This window comes from Macaca mulatta, chromosome 5, assembly GCF_049350105.2.
Source record: "Macaca mulatta isolate MMU2019108-1 chromosome 5, T2T-MMU8v2.0, whole genome shotgun sequence".
Classification (NCBI taxonomy): Eukaryota; Metazoa; Chordata; class Mammalia; order Primates; family Cercopithecidae; genus Macaca; species Macaca mulatta.
This window is the reverse complement of record NC_133410.1, coordinates 119,921,493-119,942,186: the sequence shown is the minus strand read 5'-3', so window position 1 is coordinate 119,942,186 and position 20,694 is coordinate 119,921,493. Positions and strand designations below refer to the sequence as shown.

General features: G+C 49.6%; 1 protein-coding gene across 2 annotated transcripts; it reads left to right on the top strand.

The window, feature by feature from the left end:
- Positions 1 to 647: 647 nt before the first annotated feature.
- Positions 648 to 20,398, top strand: PITX2 (paired like homeodomain 2). Of its 2 annotated transcripts, XM_001091165.4 has the most exons (4): positions 648 to 1,004; positions 4,772 to 4,827; positions 16,454 to 16,659; positions 19,132 to 20,398. In XM_001091165.4, exons 2-4 carry the CDS (start codon positions 4,782 to 4,784, stop codon positions 19,693 to 19,695), a joined length of 816 nt encoding a protein of 271 aa, XP_001091165.1. In that variant the 5' UTR covers positions 648 to 1,004; positions 4,772 to 4,781; the 3' UTR covers positions 19,696 to 20,398. The 2 variants fall into 2 exon arrangements, with proteins under 2 accessions (XP_001091165.1, XP_001091288.1); XM_001091288.4 differs by lacking the exons at positions 648 to 1,004; positions 4,772 to 4,827 and adding an exon at positions 14,203 to 15,573.
- Positions 20,399 to 20,694: the final 296 nt, after the last annotated feature.

The following is a 20,694-nucleotide window of genomic DNA, read 5'->3' as shown; positions in this document are numbered from 1 at the left end:
GCCCTCCCACCCTCTCCCACTAGCTCACTCCATTCTTCAGATTTCTCCTCACTCATCCTCTCCCATCCCCACCGCGCCCACCTCCACTCCCGCCCTCTATCGGTCCCTCACTTTCCTCCCGCCGCAGTCCCTCTTTGCTGTGACCTCTTTCCTCAACTCTGCAGGCCTGAAAGAAGGTCACACACGCACGCTCACACCCACACTCCACGCGCCTCGTCCCAAACAAACCCATGCACATTGTCCTTTGTTCCGTCTCTTTGGCCACTTTCCCTGTCGCTTCCTCCCAGCCCGTCCTGATTTTGCTCCCCAGAAGTGCTTTTCTGTCTCCCCGCTGCCCTGGCGCTCCCCCTCTGATTTATTAAGGCTGCCAGGTTGGCGCAGATTCCTTTTTCTTCTCCATCCCATCCTCGCTTCTGGTCCTCCTTTCCACAGTGGGAGTCCGTGCTCCTGCTCCTCCGTTGGCTCCTAAGTGCCCCGCCCGGTCCCCTCTCCTTTCGCTCTCCCGGCTCCTGCTCCCGACTCTTCGGGCCGCCGGCCTCTGCTTCCCTCCCCTGCCTCGTTTCTCGTCGCCCCTGCTCGCTCCCCCCGGCGCTCGCCGGGGCGCTGTGCTCGCTCCTGTATCGCCAGCCGCGCAGCCGGGCTCGGCCGGCCGCCCGCGCGCCACTGTGCAGTGGAGTTTGGTGGAATCTCTGCTGACGTCACGTCACTCCCCACACGGAGCAGGAGCAGAGGGAAGAGAGAGGGATGAGAGGGAGGGAGGGGAGAGAGAGTGCGAGACCGAGCGAGAAAGCTGGAGAGGAGCAGAAAGAAACTGCCAGTGGCGGCTAGATTTCGGAGGCCCCTGTGCACCCGTGGACTCCTTCGGAACTTGGCACCCTCAGGAGCCCTGCAGTCCTCTCAGGCCCGGCTTTCGGGCGCTTGCCGTGCAGCCGGAGCCTCGGCTCGCTAGAAATCGCCCCGGGAAGCAGTGGGACGCGGAGACAGCAGCTCTCTCCCGGTAGCCGGTAAGTGGAGGCCATCTATCCCGCAGGGATGTGAGATAATGCGAGTCTGGAAATTTGTTCCACTTCGGAGAATCTTCACCGTAGGTGATTTGTGGCTTTTGGGGCTACGTTTCGCCCAAGGTAACGCAGTTGGCAAACAGACCTTGCAAAGCCCTGTTCCCCCGACACAGACACTAACAATCTACCGGGTGCTGAAGTCGAGTGGGAAGCCCGACCATGGCTGGCATTTAAAACGAGGTATCTTCCCTTAAATCTCGGTGCCAACACTGCAGGAACAAATCCTCGGGCCAAGGATTAGCATTCGCAAGATAAAGGGCTGGGTACAAAGTTTCAGCTACTGGAAGATTAGCCCCTTTCCCATTGTTATCCATTGGAAAAAAAAAAAGAAAGAAAGAAAGAAAAGAAAAAGATTCCATCTTAACTGGCAGTTAGTGACCTCTCAGGCCCAAGCGAATTACCTGGGAGCCAGGCCTGGATGCCAAGCTTGCACCATTTCTTTGGATTATAACTCCTTTAAATTGATCACCAGTCAACTCCAATCTCGCACTTCAGGAGATACATTTTAAATGGATGCAGAGAACTATTTTCCAACTGGAGATTAAGAAAAAAAAATTCGGTTCTAAACCTCAGAAATATGTTCTTCTTTTCCAGTTTAATCACTTTACTTTCTTAAGCAATTTAGAAATCAAACTATCATAGGGTGCTGTGATTTTTTTTACTCTTTTGTGTGAGTATTGTCTTACTAAACTAAACGGAGAAAACTTTTACTACTATAAATTTAAATATCAGAATTCATACATTCTAAAATATTTTTGTGAAAAATTAATCCGATTTAGAGAAATTTCCTTGCATTCCTTTTAGTCCATCAATCAAAACTAAAGATGCTTTTATCACACAAAATATCATTTTGGCAGAAATCCATCTAAAATTCAAATACCAATAATATCAAAAAAACAAAGCACATAAGCAAAATAAATTGAAGATTTTTGTTGATGTAACATGATCATACAAGATTTCAACAATCAAACTTTCCCTAAAAAATTAAATAGCCATTTCATTTATGGATGTTTTACTTTAACTCAGCAAAATTACACTTCAATTATTTAGGTGCTTTGTTCCTTAAGTTAAGCGTGTTTGTCTTCAAATGTTCCTAAAGCACTTATATTAATTGGTTATAAAGAACGCGTACACATGGTAAAATACGTAACTGAATTGAGCAGTATTTTAATTTCCTTAAATAATTACTTACTACAAATTAATTTACTGGCTAATTTCACAATTTAGTTCATTTAAAACACATGCTCCTGTGCTGTTTATTTTTAAACTTTCCATTAAAGATTTTGTTATAGGGTAACAAAGTGAACGAAAAGAGAGGAGCTGTGAAAGGATTTGGGATTATTCGAACTGTATTTTTCCTGCACTTTCATTCTTGCAGCAGTCATCAGAAATTATTTTTAAGCAAATTATTTTATTTCTTAGGGCTTGCCTGCCTGCTTTGCCATGGTTCCGCGTCCTCCATTAGCCGTATAGTGCTTTTTGCGTGCTCACAATATAAAACCCAAGTTGGCCCAAACAAGATTCCTTGGCACATACATTCCAACCAGAACATGAACTTTGGGAGTGAGAACTACCTCCCATTAGGAAAAGTCTCCCATCTCAATTTGTAAGATTAGCCATTGAAGCCAGTACCGAAGTCTGGCAGCCAAATTTATCAGAGACGACTTGTCTTGATAGGGCAAGTTTAAGGATCAGCAGGCGGGAGTTGGGGGTCTCTCTTTAAAAAATTATTTTCCCCAGTTATTTAGACTCAGTTCTTCTAGTAGGCCTGGTCATTAAATGAAGCATAAAAATGCAAGTCTCAAGGCTCATTTTGACTGCAAAATAAATCTCCAAGTCACAAGGACATGTAGGAGTGAGCTAAGGAACACGCCTTAACCTTCTTTTCAGTCCTTAGAGTGGAGCTCTGAGTTCTTGAAGATTTGTTTTGTATTGCTTTGTTTGGTCTTCAGCACTGAAGAAGGAGGGAGTGGGGGGAAGAATGTGTAATAATTGACTGACTTTACACCGAGCAACCCAATCTTTTTCTTTTGTATATTTCATTCTTTAAAAAAATAAATAAATAAAAACTATTTGCAGTTACCATCTGCAATGCTCCGGCTACCAGCTAATAATGCAGCCAGTTCAGACATATAAAAAAAAAAAAGATTATCGAAATGATGATGACATGCAAATTTCCTCTGAAATTATCATAAGTAAACATTTGAAGTCTGGACTAATAAAATCCCATCTGTGTTACTTCATATCGAGTTAGTAGAAAGCTGTGATAATGAATTTTGTAATATCTCACGAACAGACATCTCAATCAGGGACTAATCCTGTGATTTTACTGCAGAATCACTAAATCTGGAGCCGCCAAACTGCTACTTCTGGGCCCACGGGCCCACAAGGATCGAATCGGCAGAGTCCCCGCCCGCGTTCTCGCTAGCGGGTGGGGGAACCTCCTGGCGGTCCCCACCCTGAATCCCCACGCCACAGCGCCAGGCGGCCCCGCCTGTAGGCAGCAACCTTGGCCAGAGGCTCCCAGGGACCCGCTCCCTTCAGGAGAGGCCGAGACGCAGGGAAACGCGACTCAGGCCACAGGCAGGCCCACAGCTCCCTGCCCCGCCTCTGTGCCTCCGCCAACCCAACAATGCCTCCTCCCACCCCAATCCCCGCACCCGCGCGAAGTGGGCCCTCCGGTCGCCGGCGTACCCTGGTTAGCGTGGAGAGAGGCAGGCGCTGAGATAGAAGGGGCCTAGGGAGCCCTGGACCTTCTTTTCTTCTGTCTTTAAAGCAACCGCGGCTCTTCTACCCACCCGGTGGAGCCCCTCGAGACCCACCTCTCCCAACTTGCCTGTGGCAAATAAGGGGGAGCGCGTTAAATGCTTGGCTTGCTGCGTTGTGGTTGAAAACGTGAAAAAGATTTGGCTTGCCCGGGAGAGAAAGGGGGAGAACTGGGTAGCAGTTATACCAGAGTTCTTTCTCCGTCCTCGTCGGGCAGTAAACCCTCCAAGAACGTTTGCCCTGCTCTCCTCAGTCTCGCTCAGTCCACCCGGTGTCTCTCTCTCTCTGCGATCTTAAATCATACTTTAGGGTAAATAAATGGCCGGGTTAGTATCTCTAGGAGAAAGTGTGGCTAAATATGGAAAAGCGGCTCCTGATGGATGAGAGGCCCGAAGTCTGCTCGCTCCTGGAACAACCTAGGCCAAGAGCCGGTGCATTTCAGAATTACGGAAAACCGAGGGAAACTGCTGTCTAGGACAGGGGCACGTTGGCTCTGACTTTGTACAAATGTTTGCTGAGCTCCGACTAATGGACAAGCACTGAAGGGTGGTCTTTGCATACAGCTTCCCAAAGAGAAAAGTCCTCTCCACCCACCCACTCCTCCTGCCATCGCGTTCAGATAGGTTCTTAACCCCAGCACCGAGATTCTTGAAAGTAGGTCCACAGCCTCTCCAGCACACTGTGGCTTTAGAGTCCTCTAACCTCTGGGCCCTTTTGCGGCAACTCTGGAGGGAGATCCCCTCTTGATAAAATCTAGATGTCATGGGCCCGAGGCTAGGCTGGAGACACTGCTGCACAGACAGAGACTGTCAGGTCGGAAAAACACGCCCGAAGGCTAGCACACAGTAGGCGCCTAACAGCTAGTGTAACGGGTAGTCCCATCTGAGCCCTGCGCACTCGATGGTCGCCGCTTCTTATAGCCTTCCTTCTCTTCTGTTTTGCAGATAACTGGGAATGGAGACCAACTGCCGCAAACTGGTGTCGGCGTGTGTGCAATTAGGTAAGAGCCCCCTTCTCCTGCCCGGGTCATCGGAAGGGAGGCCGCGCCACGTGAGGGCGGCAAGAGGGCACCGGCCCTGCGGTGAGGCCCCAGCGAGGGGGGCTTCCCCGAGGGGCCAGCCTGGGCAGGAAGGAAATCAGAACCAAATCGCCAGTGACCTCTCTCTGTGGCGGGGCGGTGGACAAGGGGGCAGCGGCGCGCTGTATACCGAAGCCCCCCATCCTACTCCTCCCGGCTGGAACCGCGGGCAGCCGGGGAGGCGCAGAGAGAGTACGCCATCCTGCCCCGGGTTGCCAGAGGGTCCGGGGGACGGGGATGCCGTCCGCTCTTTCCTCTAACTGGGTCTTTGCTCTTTGTCCCTCTTTCTCCTCCGGCCTGCTTCGCCCCTCCCCCTCCTCCCGTCCCCGGCTCCTTTCGGCCACGGTCCGGGGCTCCTCTCTCCGCACGTGGGGCGGGCGCGCGCGTGGCCCAGGCGTGCAGCCGGCGGCCGTTGAATGTCTCTTCTCCAAAGACTCCGAAATCAAAAAGGTCGAGTTCACGGACTCTCCTGAGAGCCGAAAAGAGGCAGCCAGCAGCAAGCTCTTCCCGCGGCAGCATCCTGGCGCCAATGGTAAGGCCGGGAGGGAAGCGCAGGCCGCGCGCTGGGCACCCGCCTCTGGGACTCTGGGCCTCGGGCGAAGCGCAAAGAGGCGAGGCCGCCAGACCTGGCGCGCCTGCTGCTTGAATTTAGACACTCGGCCTCTGGGTGGGACGGGAAGCAGCCGTCCCAGGGACGTTAATTCCTTTCCCCAAATTATACTGCACTCCTGAGACCCAACACCTCCCTCTCGTTCTCTCCCTGTGGTCTGATGTCCTCGCAACTCTCCAGCAAACCTCGGCGCCTTGGCTGGCGTGGAAAAGTGGTCCAACAGCGACCTCTGTCGCTCGTCATATCCCACTGCGCCCAGCACCACCAGGGCCTACTCAGCCCCTTAGGCTTTCAGCCACGCCCCACCCAGACTTGTGGGTGCGCGGTTTATCGCGGGAGGCAAACACGCGAAACTTGAGTTGGCGAAGGTTTGCTTTGGCTAGTTGAGGGAGGGGAGGCGGGCTGACAATATTCCTGCAGAGCTGGAGGGCAGCCACTGTGCTTAACAGCCCAGGGTAGAATGGAGGTTTGCCCCTGTCGAAGCGAACCTGCCTGAAGTACTGGTTGCCAGACCTTGGGTTTTGGCGATATCGTTGCTTGATTGGCTGGTTTCACTCTTGAGGAGTCGAGGGACATTGCCAGAGGAGGTCTGCAGGCTTAAGTAAAAAGTTAAAAAATCTCCAACCTACGCCACAGGCCTTTCCTGAATTGAAACTTGTTCTGTAGGGGGGTGTGTGTGCGTGTGTGTGTGTGTGTGTGTGTGTGTGTGTAAGGGATGGAGGAGGGAAGATGCCTTTCTTTTCAAATACATGGGGGGAAAAAACCCTCAAATTTACTGTTCCTCTATTTTCCTGGCTCCGTAGTAAATAAGTGCCTAGCCTTAGGAGGCTGTTGACCTTTGATAATGTGAGCAGATAAAGCCCCCCCCACCCCACCACAGCCCTCGGCCTCTAACCCCCTCTTTCCGGATTAAAGTGTAAGAATACAAATGTAATATGGGATGGAGGGGGACGATTTGGGACCCCGGCCAAAAAAACAAATCGTATTACTAAGAAGAAAACAAAAGTCTTGCATTGGAGTTTCCCCGTGAATCTGAGAGAAAATGATCATTTGTTGAAATGGAGCGTCTAAATTGATCTGGTGCTTCACGCCCGGACACTGCACTACATCGCCAGTCGCCCTGCTGGGCCAGTTAAACGCTCACTTGTCCTGGATTAACCCCATGGGGTTAAATGGGGGCAATGCAGAGATAACGTCGTGTGATTTCTGTCATTTAGATTGTGTTAAATTCTTCTTCTGTTTGATAATCGGTAGTAAAAATAAATTATTAGACCGTAGTATGTTTGGGATATGGTTAAAAATCAAGAGCAGCGATGACTTCTGGGGAGAATGCTTTGTGCGGGCTCAGCCCTGGCTCCGGTCAGACTAGAGGATCTCCTCAATCTCACTTCGCGCAGCGCGGGCTTGCAGTCGCCAAGCCGAGGCTGACATTTCTTATTGTGCGGGGAGCCAGAGAGACACAAAATGTCTCCTCCTTCCCCTAGTCCCCACCCCGGGTTTCCTAGACATGGGGAATGCATTCTGAGGACAGGTGGAGAAGCCTACGGTGGGATGGGGTCCTCGTATGTCAGCAGGAAACGGCTAAAAGCCGAGGAGTCTTGCTTGCGCCAGTCACAAGCCGGGCAGGCGCCCCAGTCGTTCTCTTTCGGTAACTAGCTAATAAAGAACTAGAAATAATGAATGATTGCTTTCTTAACCATTACTTTGAGGCCCGCACTATTTTAGTGCACGTGAAAGGCTCTTCCACTACACTCAATGTGTCTGTTTTCTACTTTTAGACCGAAAAGAAAAATTGCTGCCCAAACACGTTTAATGCCATTAATTAAGAAAAGGCATGTAATGAGAAGAAATGCTGAAAATCTTGATTTAATTGGCTTTTAAGGAACTAGTAGACAAAACCAAAAAAAAAAAAATCACACATGAATGGGCAAAGTTATAGCACTGCTGAAGGAAAAGTTGACGGAGTACCTATCCTTCCCTGATTATAAGTTAACTTATGGAATATCCAAAGTCCTGGCCACAGCCTGCTTGTAAAACAAAAGGATTTATTTCTTGTAGTTTTTTAAGTTTTTCTTTTCTTTTAAAGAGAAAAAAGTTCACAATGACATATGATTTCTTTAAAGGGCCGTGATAGTCTATAACGCTACCCTCTCCGCCTCTGCTCCCCAACCCCCCAAAATACCATGTTCTCGTTAAAGACTAAACATTCTGTATAGGCAGAGTCCACCTCTAAGCCGTCCAGGCTCTGCCTTCCTTCCCAAGTGAGTCCCAGTCTCCTTGATACCCATTGGGCGGATGCCCAGCCTGGATAGAACCCCGAAACGGGGGTAGCACGAGAGCGACTGGAGACCCCTAAAAGCCAGAGGTTTGAGAGGGTGGACGCAGCTAGCAGAAGATGGTGCAGAAGCCAGTTGAGAATGACCCCCTAGAGTAAAGAGGCCTTTCATTGGCTTTTCTTGCTTTGGGGGTCCTGAAAGGTGCCTTCATCTTGTGGAACTCATAAAATGGTCTTTACCTTCAGGAGGAGGACGGATTGACCCTCCCCTGTCACTGGCTCAAAAAGTTTCAGGGCGGCGGCTCTGGGTTCCGTGCTGAAATCGGACTGCGCTGCAGCCCCTTTGGACCTGACGCCTGTTCCCCCGGCCTCCCCCAGGAACACATTGTTAAATAGCTTTGGCCCAGTGGATGGGCTGAAAGTGTTCGACGGAAGTCTCTGGTGTGCACAGACTTCCTCCCTCTGGGAGGTGGGCTCCACGGCCCGTTGTGGCACCTCCAGCCGCGACACACACCTTCACACGCGGCAGCAGCTCGGTCCCAGCCTTCTTCGAAGGACCTGGGTTAACCCTGGCCGCCTCGGCGGCCGCAGACTTCTCTCCGCCGCCCCGCCCCCGCGCCTCTCATTCAATCAGCGAATGTTTGCGGAGCATATACTACGTGGACTCCTCATATACCCCCCTGAAAGCAAATAATCCCGTTTTCCTCGCCGTTATGAAGCGATTTTAATCCTAACACGGACACCAGCGAGATCAACCCAGACCATCTGTAGCAAAACGCAAAATGGTGGTGCGTGGGTTAGTGACCAAGGTCCTGAGCCTTGTCAGAAGGAAGGGGATGTGTAGAGAAAAGGTGGAGAACTCTAACTGTGGCTAGCGCCGAAGGGACAGGTGCTTGCTGAAGGGGGCATGACGCTTGAGGAAAAAGCAACGAAATAGGGGTAAGGAGAATTTTTACATTTTCTTTCCTCCCCCCGACCTCCGCCATCCCATTCTCCCCTCTCCCTGTCCCCCCGCCCGCCCCCAGGCAAATCTGCAGCTCACTGGAAAGGTGCCCCACCGCTTTGTGGTTTTTCACCACCGGGGGAAATTGTACCAATTGTCCGAAGGTAGTCGGGGTCCCTGCGGATCCCACCCGCAATGGTGGTCTTTACAGGTCGCGTTCCTCGCTGCTGACTCGGTACACAAAGTTTCTTAAGGCTGGTTCGGCAGTTATACAGCACCGCCCGCTGCTAATATATGCAGCAGTTGTTAGAGCGGCTCGGGGGAAAAGGAAATGTATAACGAAAGCTTATTCGTGAGCAGGAATATACTAATGGAACAATCTGATGTCTTCTTAATCCTATGTAAAAAGCTTTGTCGTCTTCCTAATATTGACTGAATGGGTAATTAATGGCTCTTCATCTAGGCGAATACCCTGTAATCCAAGATAGGCAAAAGACAACAAGCCCAAGGTAGAAGACAAAAGGCCCAACTGCAGCGGCGTTTGCCCGCCTCCTACCCCCCAGGGTCTCTGATTGGGAAAGTTTTCTCTCGGAGGAGAAAAAGGCAGGAGTGGGAGAATATATACCTTCCATTTCGGGGCTAGACTTCACCACAGCACCTGACCAACCTGCTCAGTTTTCTGTTACTCTGTCTTTCCACCTCCAGTCCTTCTCCCTGCATCTTTTTTTCTTCTTAACTCCTCTAGGATGACCTCCTACCACCACCGCCATTATGGTCCTAGTAACCTTCCCCACAAACCCCACGTCTTTCACTTCAGCAACCAATGAGGCCCTTTTCTGATCCAGGAGGAGATTCCTTTCTTTTAGAACCCGATACATACAGTCTTTGAGAGCTAAAGTAGTTGGTAGGGGAGGAAGAAATTAATAGAAAGGGAGAGAGCATACAGAATTGTGTGTATATGTTAAAGAGAGACCACGAATGGCAGAGTCAACTTCTTTGTGAGGATCTGACAGGAAGAGTGTCCAAGACTCTACCAGCATGTTTTTAACAGGCTGACATTTTAATTTAAACCTTTAGAAGTAATATATTACTTGGGTTACTACAATGAGGTGGGTTCACTTTTTTTGTCAGCTGACAGCTTTTAAAATATTATTTCGCTAGGGAAATAAAAGCTTCATCTCAGATTATAGGTGGGTATTTTTGGATTTATGTGATTTATGGTCACCATGACAACTAATGCTGAATGTTAGCTACCAGCATGTCTGGGAGAGAGAAAACAGAAAGAAGGAAGAGCAAAAGAAATCGAAAAGGGAGATGGACATGTGCTGGAGAGGGAAGAAAAGAGAAAAAGAGGAAGATAGATGAGCATTTAATCCAACTGTTGTTTAAAAAAGTGAGAGGGGACTTCATTTAGCCCCTTGCCACTTCCTTCTTTCCTGACCTGGATAACTATGCTCGATTTCATATTCCACCCTCCTTTCCCCTTCTTCCAACACATGTGCTATACCATTCTCCTTATCTTACTTAGTTTGGCGAGTAGTTGCATTCTGGAGATTCAGTGACGCCTAGGAAAACTGTGACAGTAACATGCAAATGTGAGGAAGTATTAACAGCATGTTCATAGAGTGATTCTAGCAAATGCCCCCTCCTCTAATCTCCCTTCTCTTCCCCAGGCCAGTGTGAGGTGGTAACTCCCACTGCCATCTGAACACTGTTTCCCCAGCTAGTTACCCCAAATCTCAAACGGTTGAGCAGCTAGAGCTGTGGGATGGAAGGATGGGTACCATTTGCAGGGACCCAGAGAGGGTGGCTGTTGCTCAGTATATCTACAGAGTTCCTATTCAGAAAATAACCTTCCCCTTTTGACAAGTCAGAGCTTTTTAAATTCCATTTAGGAAATGGGGAAAAGGGCAGCTACAGTGAAACTTTTAATTTCTGTGCTATTTGGTTCCGTGGCTCTGAGGGGTGGTCGGTAGTGGACGGTTTTCAGCTTGGTTTGTATGCAGAGAAAAGCCAGATAGTGGAGGGGGTAGGGCACTTCTCGGGCAGGGTGCAAGGTCTCCATCTGACCTCTGTGCCTTACCAGGAGCTCACACACTCACGCCTATCACGTGGCTCCAAGCTGAGTCCAGGCAGGCCTTGCCCTTGAGCTGGCTTGGGCCAGGCAGGACTCCCACCCCTCTAAGGCCTGACAGCTCAGGGAGATATCTGATTAAGCCATCTTCCTGGTGAACTCTGAAGACAGACTCTTTCCAAAAGTCAGAGATCACTTGGTTGAGTCCCAGGCCAGACCTGGGTCATTGATACGGAGAGTTTGGCAGCACAGCCCATCCACTCACCACCATGGCCACAGGGACTTTGCACAACTAACACTGAAGAGTGTGAAATTAAATAAGACTTTAAGACTGCTAATCAGTGGTAAATACCAGCACAAAACATGGCTGACCCCGTGTCACACATTTCCCTCCTCTAGGCTCTTTCTTTGAAATAATAAGCAAAAAACCCCAATCGAGACAACCCCTGATGTCTCTGAGACTCAAAACCTCACGCCTGCACTGGGCTTTCCTTCTTTGCTCCATGTAAGCCATGCAGCACCTCCAGTTTTCCTACAAGGATCCCACTTTTGTTAGAGTTCTCCGTATTGGAAACTTCTGTGTTAGAGGCTGAACTCATAGTAATTTCTAAAACCAATTAAGAATAACTTAGCCAGAGGTCACAGCAGTGCTATAATCACAAAATGCACAAGATTTCTTGACTTCTGGCCCCTTTCTCATCTATACTGCCTATGCCTGTGCATCCACAAGTCTTATGTACATAAAATCAACCACCACCATGCCACAGAGTTTTCACTGGACAGTGTTTCTTAGTTCCCACCACACACCTCCTTTTCCCCATGCAGACTTATCATGTTGGTGTCCTGCCACACAGGGGGCCTGAGAAGAATGTCACCCAATAACCGCTGCTGTGAGTGTGTAAAGTGATTAGGAGATTAGGAGAATGTTGAAACTCCTGCTGGAAAAATGCAAAGAAAACCCTCACTTTGAGTCAGTTGTTTACAGAGCCAGTATGTGTATGTGTGTGTGTATGTGTGTGTGTGTGTGTGTGTGTCTGTATTATAAAATGGATGTGAATATATATACAAATAGATATGGTTTTGCTTTTACTGTAATCTGAATTCTCTAGATAATGGTCTTTATTCACCACTTGACTTCAACAGGTCCACACAAGTTAGGACTCCTTATCTTTTTAGGCATCTAGGCTGCCTGCTGATCCCCAGTGCTTCCAACGTCTCCCACACGTTGGTACTATGAGGAGCGGTCACGTGCCCTAGGGTTTTTCAACCACTTTGGAGGCTGATTGAGGTCCTTCATACATGTATATTTGCCGTGATGAAAGTTCCATCAGTAGAGTGGAGCCACCAGAGCTTAAATCAAAATTCTGTGGGTTTATGAGAGACGGGTTTAGAAATCTATATGGCTCTGTGGAGCTTCTCGGCTTTCTAAAATAAGACATTAACACCCAAGCTTCCAAAAATATTTGCAGCTCTGGGGTTTGAATCTTGAAAAACAAGGAGTGAGGGGCTGTGTATACAAACTACAGTGGAGATTCTTTTCATTCTTTAATGTGATGGAGTCCCTTCATGAAACGAAGCTTTAAAGGGGCATGGTATTGTGGGGACCAGAGCCATTCTGAGGTTTAAAAGAAGAAACTGGAATATGATTAGTAAACACATTGGGCAGAAAAGAGCTGGATTCTTATTGACTTAGTTATAGGTCATTGGCTGGCAGTGCGATGGGAGGAAATATTTACTTTACACATATACTTTATGATCTTGGGGGAATTAGAGGAAATTCAATAAGAAAATGGCTAGAAACATTTAAAACCCTTATTTAAAAGATTTAAGCAAATTAGAGTCTTATCAGATTAAAAACCACTACAAATGTAAGAGCATTGTCTTCAGTGAAATGCTGTGGGGTCTGAGAAGGAGATTCTCCGCCAAATCTCAGGGATAAAATGCGTCATTTAAGCACCAGATAATGAGCAGAATGTAAATTAATTTAACCTTCTTTACCAACAGGCTGCTGGTGTAATGTGTATAATTTAGTGATAAGATTGCAGGACCTAATATAGCTGGATGTATGCGTCTCAGCTAATGCAGACCTGTCACAAGAGGATGTGTTCCACTCTGAGCAGGTGTCTGTATGTGTGGAATGGGGTAAAGTGGAATAAAAGGTTAAAAGCAGAAATGCTGATTTAAATCTTACTATGAAGAAATTCCTCCCTTGCAGCTAAATTACTCTTAAAGTGGGATGGTACTGGTGAAGAAAGATTGAAAAACAGTTCTCATTTGGGTCTTCGGACTACAAGTTTAAAATGGGGAGGAGTTGCAGACAGGGTTTGGGGGTGGACAGGGCAAAGGAGAGACACATAAATTGCAAATATATTTGTAGTCTGCTTCATCCACTTTGTTCCACACTGAATAAGTTTCCCAATCTTGTGAACAAGGACAAGGAGGGAGTGTTTTAAAGATACTTCATGCTGGCATTGCAAATCATTGACTGTAACGTCAAACAAATACACATTCAGAGATGATAACACTAACTCCACAATAAAACAATCGCCAATGCAGAAACCCAGGGAGATTAGTTTGTCCTCTCCAGCTGACCTATGCTGGGGGACAAAAGGACTTTCAAAAATTATTTTGAATACGTTTGGATTTCTTTCTTTAATTTATTTGGAAATTAAATTTACTTGGAAACAGTGCTATAAAGAGTTGATGTCTCTAAAGGTGATTTTTTTTTGTTTTATGTAAATAAATAAGGCTTTGCTTTTCCTAGTTGAGAGCTGTTCTAGGCTTTTCGCCCTTAGCCCACACACACCCCTGCTGCCTGCTTGGACTTTAACAGCTCAAGACGGCCTTGAGCTTACTGGGAAAAGAAAAGGACTGTTAAAAATTATCCTTGAAATTGGTTATTTGGCAACATTCTTAATTGTATGGAAATTCATTAAGGCATATTTCATATATAATTAGCTCAAGGTTGTTGATTCTACAGGCTTTATGGATTTGAATCTGATTGATAATAAAGTAAACAAGAGAGTCGAATTTAAAGCGTGCTTCTCTCGGGTTAGGACGAGCTTAATACAGTGTACAAGGAATTTGAAAGATCTAGGATATGTGTCTTAATCAACGTTAAGTAGAATGGATAAGCTTTCAGCATTTTGAAAACGCTGGGTTAGTGTTTCTATTCTATTGTGTGTTTTCTGTCTCGGGACTAATAAGCATCACAGAGAACGTGATCTGAGGCGACTTTTTATTCTTGTATAAATCCAGAGTGAACCACCAAACAGTTGTTCGTTTAAAGTCAAGGTAATTTTCTTTTGACGGGTCCATTTGCTTCTCAATTTCTAATTTATTAGCCTGCCTTTTCAGGGCTGTCTTCTTTGCAATTAAAGTCGAGCTTCTTCAGATTAGCGCAGCATTCACTTGACAGGCTGTTTGGAAAATTTAAGATCCGAGAGGTGATTTGTTACTGTTTTTCAAATTTTCTAATTTTAAGTAGCATGTCTCCTTTTTATATGGGGTAGGGGATTGGAAATGGATGTAGTGAGACACAAAGAGGGGGTTTGTTGATCCTTGTACCTTTCAGCCCTTGAACTTTCCACTCTCTTCTCCCAAGCCTTCGACTCCTAGCCTCATCTCTTCACCTTTGGGTTCGTACTAAAAGCCGGATCGCCTTGGGCTGGGCAGGAGCAGAATTCCCGGGAGCGTGCCTGTGTAGACCCAGTGGGCACGGCGAGGCATTAGCCCGGCCCCGCACTGCTGATAGGTGCAGGCAGGACAGTCCCTCCACCGCGTCTCGGGGCGTCCTGATTGGTGCGGAGCCACGTCACTCCCACCCAGAGAAGGGTCTGGGAGGAGGCGGAGGCGGAGAGGGCTGGGGAGGGCCGCGGCGGAGTGACGTCTGGGCACCAGGAAGCCCGCCTCTGGTTTTAAGATGTTAGGCCAACAGGGAAGCGCGGAGCCGCAGATCTGGTCCGTCGCTCGCCTGGGTGCCTGGAGCTGAGCTGCGGCGAGGCCCGGCTTCTGTTCGACCGCCCGAGGGGTGTGCGTGTGCGCGTTGCGGAGGGTGCGCTCCGAGGGCAGCGTCGTTGCTACAGCGGCTGCCGCTGCCGCAGGGGATCTAATATCAGCTACCTGTCCCTGTCACTCTTGACACTTCGCTGTCAGGGCTGCCGCGTGGGGGGTGGGCAGAGCGCGGTCTGCGTTAGCTTTCCTTATTGGAGGGGTTTTTGGGGGAGGGAGGGAGAGAAGAAGGGGGTCTTTGCCCACTCTTATTTCGCTTTGGAGCTTGGAAGCCTGCTCCCTAAAGACTCTCCGAGTGGTGCCCTTCTGCCCACATCCCATGTCTTCGTTTGCCCGCTGACTTTCGGTCTCCGGACTTTTTCGCTTGAGCCTTCCGGAGGAGACGGGGGCAGCTTGGCTTGAGAACTCGGCGGGGGTTGCGTCCCCTGGCTCTGCCCGCAGCGGGGAAACTCCGCGCCTAGAGCGCGACCCGGAGTGGACAGCGGCGGCTACGGGGGCTCGGCGGGGCAGCAGCCCAGGACTGGTAGAGCGGCGCGCTCCCTCGTCCATGAACTGCATGAAAGGCCCGCTTCACTTGGAGCACCGAGCAGCGGGGACCAAGCTGTCGGCCGTCTCCTCATCCTCCTCCTGTCACCATCCCCAGCCGTTAGCCATGGCTTCGGTTCTGGCTCCCGGTCAGCCCCGCTCCCTGGACTCCTCCAAGCACAGACTGGAGGTGCACACCATCTCCGACACCTCCAGCCCGGAGGCCGCAGGTAAGGCGCCGCGCCGCCCTCCAGACATTCCAGCTCAGCTGCCCCGCGCCACCCGCTCCCTCTCGCCCCAAGGAAGTCAGCCCCTCCTGGGGGAGGCGTGGTGGGAGTGGTCGTTCGCCTGGCTCTCCACAGAACTTCCGGGAGCCGGAATTTTGACTACCCCGCATCCCTTTAGTTCTCCCTCGACCGGCCCACCTCCTCGGGCGCTAACGGTTCGAGCCTTTCTGCCGCCCTCTCTGTTCCTACCCTGGCCTCCCTTCTGTTTCCTGGGTCACAAAAATCCCAGCATCTCGATTCGAGGACCTTCAGAGGCCGCCCCACCTCTGTCCCTGTTTTCCTCTCGGCTTTCAGCTCCCGAGGAGCTCCACTCATTAGGAAATTGTCTGAAACCACTCAGAAATGCCCTTCGCGAAGAGGCATTATTTTTTTTCTTCGAAAGGGCAGGCGAACTTGGGTGCCCAACCGAATCCCCACATCTTTTCCTAGCCTTCCCAAACCGCATCGAAATCTGAGCTTTCTGCGAGGGGGGAGGGGGTCTGTAAGCCGCGCGCGTGTGCAAGTCCCAGGAGATTTGGTGTGTCTGCGCAAAGGTGTATAAATATACTTGAAAGCACAGGCTGTAAAAGTGAATGTGCCGCTGCAGTGAGATAAACATGTAAATAAAACGTGCGGCGCTGGGGGAGGGGAGGAGATGGGGCGCGGACACCCACACTCGCGCCTGCACACCCCTCAGGCGCAGAGCTCCTCGCGGCCCGGAGCCGCGGCGCGCACTTCTCCGGCGCCAGGCAGCCCAGTTCTTCCACAGCTTCTGCCGCCGGTCCAGTTGGCGTTTGCGTTGCAGGTGGGCATGCTGACTGGAAACTGTGTGTTTCGTTTTCAGAGAAAGATAAGGGCCAGCAGGGGAAGAATGAGGACGTGGGCGCCGAGGACCCGTCCAAGAAGAAGCGGCAAAGGCGGCAGCGGACTCACTTTACCAGCCAGCAGCTCCAGGAGCTGGAGGCCACTTTCCAGAGGAACCGCTACCCGGACATGTCCACACGCGAAGAAATCGCTGTGTGGACCAATCTTACGGAAGCCCGAGTCCGGGTAGGAGCCAGGACGGAGTCTGGGAGGGATAAGGGGGAGGATGTTGCGGACGTACAGACCAAGTAGACCAGGAGGGAATGTGGGAGGGCGCCGGTGGGGCGCAGCTTTGCAAAGGCAGAAGGCCTCGCAGCGGCCTGGTTGCGAGATTACAGTTCCCTCTCCGAGGCCGACAGGACTGCCGCCCGGGCGCAGGCTCCCGGAGCGGCACCGGCTCACTGCCCCGCCATCCCGCGACCTCACGAGGCGGGCTGCGTGGGCAATCCCCTGCACACGGCATTGTGTTCCTGGCTTGCAATTGCCAGACCAGAGCTAATAAAATCCCTACCAGGCCAAGAGCCGCGAACAGGCTCCAACCTGTGCGCCTTTAACAAGGAAAACCCGCCAGAGACACACAGGAGTTGGCCCTCCCTGGGAAACCTTTGTGCCGGCCCTGTCCCAGCTTTTTCCCTCCTGGATTCGCGCTTCTTACACTTTCTTTACGTTTTTTTCGGTCATTCAGGTCTCTCCCATACACCCTACTTCCTATTTTTGTGATCTCTGGGGGCCAATTTTTAATACACAACTGCTAGTCCTCTTAGAAGGAGAAAGAAAAAATGAAAAAAGACTTTTCAGCTTGGTTTATTTATCTTATTTCAGGAGTTGAACTCTGGAGATTGAAACTCACACCCCCTCCTCTAAATTATAATCGTAGTTTTGTAAAAAGGGCTTACCTTAACTTTGTAGCAAATGTGTACTTTATGGATTGGCAAAAATGAGCTTAAATAAATTACCCAATAGCAACGTCCTGGTTTATGCTGGTCGGTGGAAGATTCCAAATTTGTTAGGATTCTGGAAGCAGAAAACAGAATCAAGCAAATCAAGCGGCATCCAGAGGCTTTGCTGTTAAAAGAAAAAAAAAAAAAAGTTAAGTGCTCTGGGTAGGAAAAGTAAAGCCCCCAGTTAGAGCAGAGAAAACAAAAAGAAGAAAACAACAATGATAAAAAGAAAAAAGACCAAAATGCTTTCCCAAATCAGAGGGAACGAAGACACTCTCTGGGTGGCATTTGTGCAAGGCATGAGGCTATGCTGGTGAATAAAAGGCCGGAAAGAAGTTGAAAATGGTTTTAGTTTAACTGCCCAGAGCCAGAGCTGGGTCCTGGGCGGCGTGGTTTTGAGCAAGGTCAGTCTTTCATTAGCTCACTTGCGCATCAGGGGAACAGGCCTCTCACTTACTCTTCTCGCCTGGGCAAAGTTTAGATGGTCTGGGGTAGAAATGGCAAGTAATTAAAATAAAGACAGAGTCTATGGGTTTTCTGGGATCCTTCGAAAACGCCCTCCCACCCCGCCAGCTATTCCGCAGCTCCACCCTAGTGCTCTGTAGCCGTGGCGCTGAGCTCTCCTTGCAGCTGCCTCTCCTTCCAGGGCGGCTGCTTGTCGAGCCAAGTGGGAGTGAGGCGTGCTTTTTATAGCAGTCGGGTGCAAAGAGGAAGGGGGATAAAAAGGAAATCAAGAATGAAAGGAAAAAGAGAAAAGGATTACGCGGCTGGACCCCGCGGAGATGTGTAATGTGAAACATCACCGGTGTCAGCTCGGAGATCTCAGGCCAGGCCTCGCTCCAATACACAAAAGCCGCCGTCTGGGGCGACGGGCAGGCCTGATGTGGATTGGGAGCGGGGTTGCGGCTGGGCCACCGGACACGGGTGGGGGCCGGCCGTCCTGGGCGGCCGCCTGCAAAGCCAAACGACCGGGCTGGGCCTGGCGCGCGGGCCAGGTTTGTGGTGGGCTTAGGGTAAAGAGGGGACAGAGCGAAAGGAGGGGGAATCTGCAGAACTACTCTTCCCGGGTTCCCAGAGTTTAATATGCCAAGCTCCTAGAGTTAACGAGCTGACGGAGAGTTGGTCTTTTGCTCTTTATTTGGTGGTTTTGCTAGGCGAGAAAGGGTGTCGGCGGCCTAGTCCCTATTAAGGGAGCACGTACCAGGAGGTGGGGGACGACAGTGGAGGTCAGGGAGGGGAGGGAGGAGTTGCGAGGGAGGAAGAGGGTCCTCTAGTGCCCTTCCAGCCCTTTCTCCTCATCCGTGGGTCTGTGGCTTCGGAATGGAAGCAACTTTGCAAGGTGCCCTGAGAAGGGTTGGAAATGCCTGCTGCCCTGCGTTTATTTTACATTAAGTGTTTTTGGGCCTGGAGAAAAGCCTGGCTGAGTGATCAAGCGGTCCGCAGGTCTCCATGCGTTCGGCTGGGGTTTGTGGTGTAGCTCCGAGTCCCAGCTCGCAGGCCAGAGCAGACCAGATCGCCCGCGGTTGGTGGAGACCCGAGCCAGTAACCGAAAGCTGGCCCTAGTAGCTTGGTGTGCAGGGCGGTGCAGTGAAGCGAGGCTAGGGTGTGTGAGTGTGCTAGCGTGTGTGTCGGGGGAGGGCGGGGGTTGGCCTCCGATGGAAGTTTTATTAATCTGCACTGTGGCATCTGTTTGCTCCCTTGCCCCAACCGCTCCCAGGTTTGGTTCAAGAATCGTCGGGCCAAATGGAGAAAGCGGGAGCGCAATCAGCAGGCCGAGCTGTGCAAGAATGGCTTCGGGCCGCAGTTCAATGGGCTCATGCAGCCCTACGATGACATGTACCCAGGCTACTCCTACAACAACTGGGCCGCCAAGGGTCTTACATCCGCCTCCCTATCCACCAAGAGCTTCCCCTTCTTCAACTCTATGAACGTCAACCCCCTGTCATCGCAGAGCATGTTCTCCCCACCCAATTCTATCTCGTCCATGAGCATGTCGTCCAGCATGGTACCCTCAGCAGTGACGGGCGTCCCGGGCTCCAGTCTCAACAGCCTGAATAACTTGAACAACCTGAGCAGCCCGTCGCTGAATTCCGCGGTGCCGACGCCTGCCTGTCCTTACGCGCCGCCGACTCCTCCGTATGTTTATAGGGACACGTGTAACTCGAGCCTGGCCAGCCTGAGACTGAAAGCAAAGCAGCACTCCAGCTTCGGCTACGCCAGCGTGCAGAACCCGGCCTCCAACCTGAGTGCTTGCCAGTACGCAGTGGACCGGCCCGTGTGAGCCGCAGCCACAGCGCCGGGATCCTAGGACCGTGCCGGATGGGGCAACTCCGCCCGTGAAAGACTGGGAATTATGCTAGAAGGTCGTGGGCACTAAAGAAAGGGAGAGAAAGAGAAGCTATATAGAGAAAAGGAAACCACTGAATCAAAGAGAGAGCTCCTTTGATTTCAAAGGGATGTCCTCAGTGTCTGACATCTTTCACTACAAGTATTTCCAACAGTTGCAAGGACACATACACAAACAAATGTTTGACTGGATATGACATTTTAACATTACTATAAGCTTGTTATTTTTTAAGTTTAGCATTGTTAACATTTAAATGACTGAAAGGATGTATATATATCGAAATGTCAAATTAATTTTATAAAAGCAGTTGTTAGTAATATCACAACAGTGTTTTTAAAGGTTAGGCTTTAAAATAAAGCATGTTATACAGAAGCGATTAGGATTTTTCGCTTGCAAGCAAGGGAGTGTATATACTAAATGCCACACTGTATGTTTCTAACATATTATTATTATTATAAAAAATGTGTGAATATCAGTTTTAGAATAGTTTCTCTGGTGGATGCAATGATGTTTCTGAAACTGCTATGTACAACCTACCCTGTGTATAACATTTCGTACAATATTATTGTTTTACTTTTCAGCAAATATGAAAAAAAATGTGTTTTATTTCATGGGAGTAAAATATACTGCATACAAATTGGTCTGGATTCTTTCTGCCCTCCTCTGTCACTAACTTGGCCAGGGCATCTCAGTCACTGCTTCCTAAACCAGTTTCCTCTGCCTGCCTAGTTAAACATACAAGGCAGCAATCCTTATTTAAATTTAGTAGAAATAAATTATAGCCATTCGTCAGAAACTAAAAAGAAAAAAAAAAGGCATTCCTGGGGGGGAAAAAGGCTGCAAAATCTAATTTTGTCTCTCCAATTTTTCTTTGGCTTAAACCCAGGGGATTCCATTATGGCTAGCAAATAATATGAGAAAGAAAAAAGGAGA

What these genes read in the sequence shown, in the direction of transcription:
- PITX2 (XM_001091288.4), top strand. Translation starts at nt 15,366, where the DNA reads ATGAACTGCATGAAAGGCCCGCTTCACTTGGAGCACCGAGCAGCGGGG. An exon ending in CTCCAGCCCGGAGGCCGCAG is followed by an intron (nt 15,574 to 16,453) that starts GTAAGGCGCCGC and finishes TTTCGTTTTCAG; the next exon opens with AGAAAGATAAGGGCCAGCAG. An exon ending in TTACGGAAGCCCGAGTCCGG is followed by an intron (nt 16,660 to 19,131) that starts GTAGGAGCCAGG and finishes AACCGCTCCCAG; the next exon opens with GTTTGGTTCAAGAATCGTCG.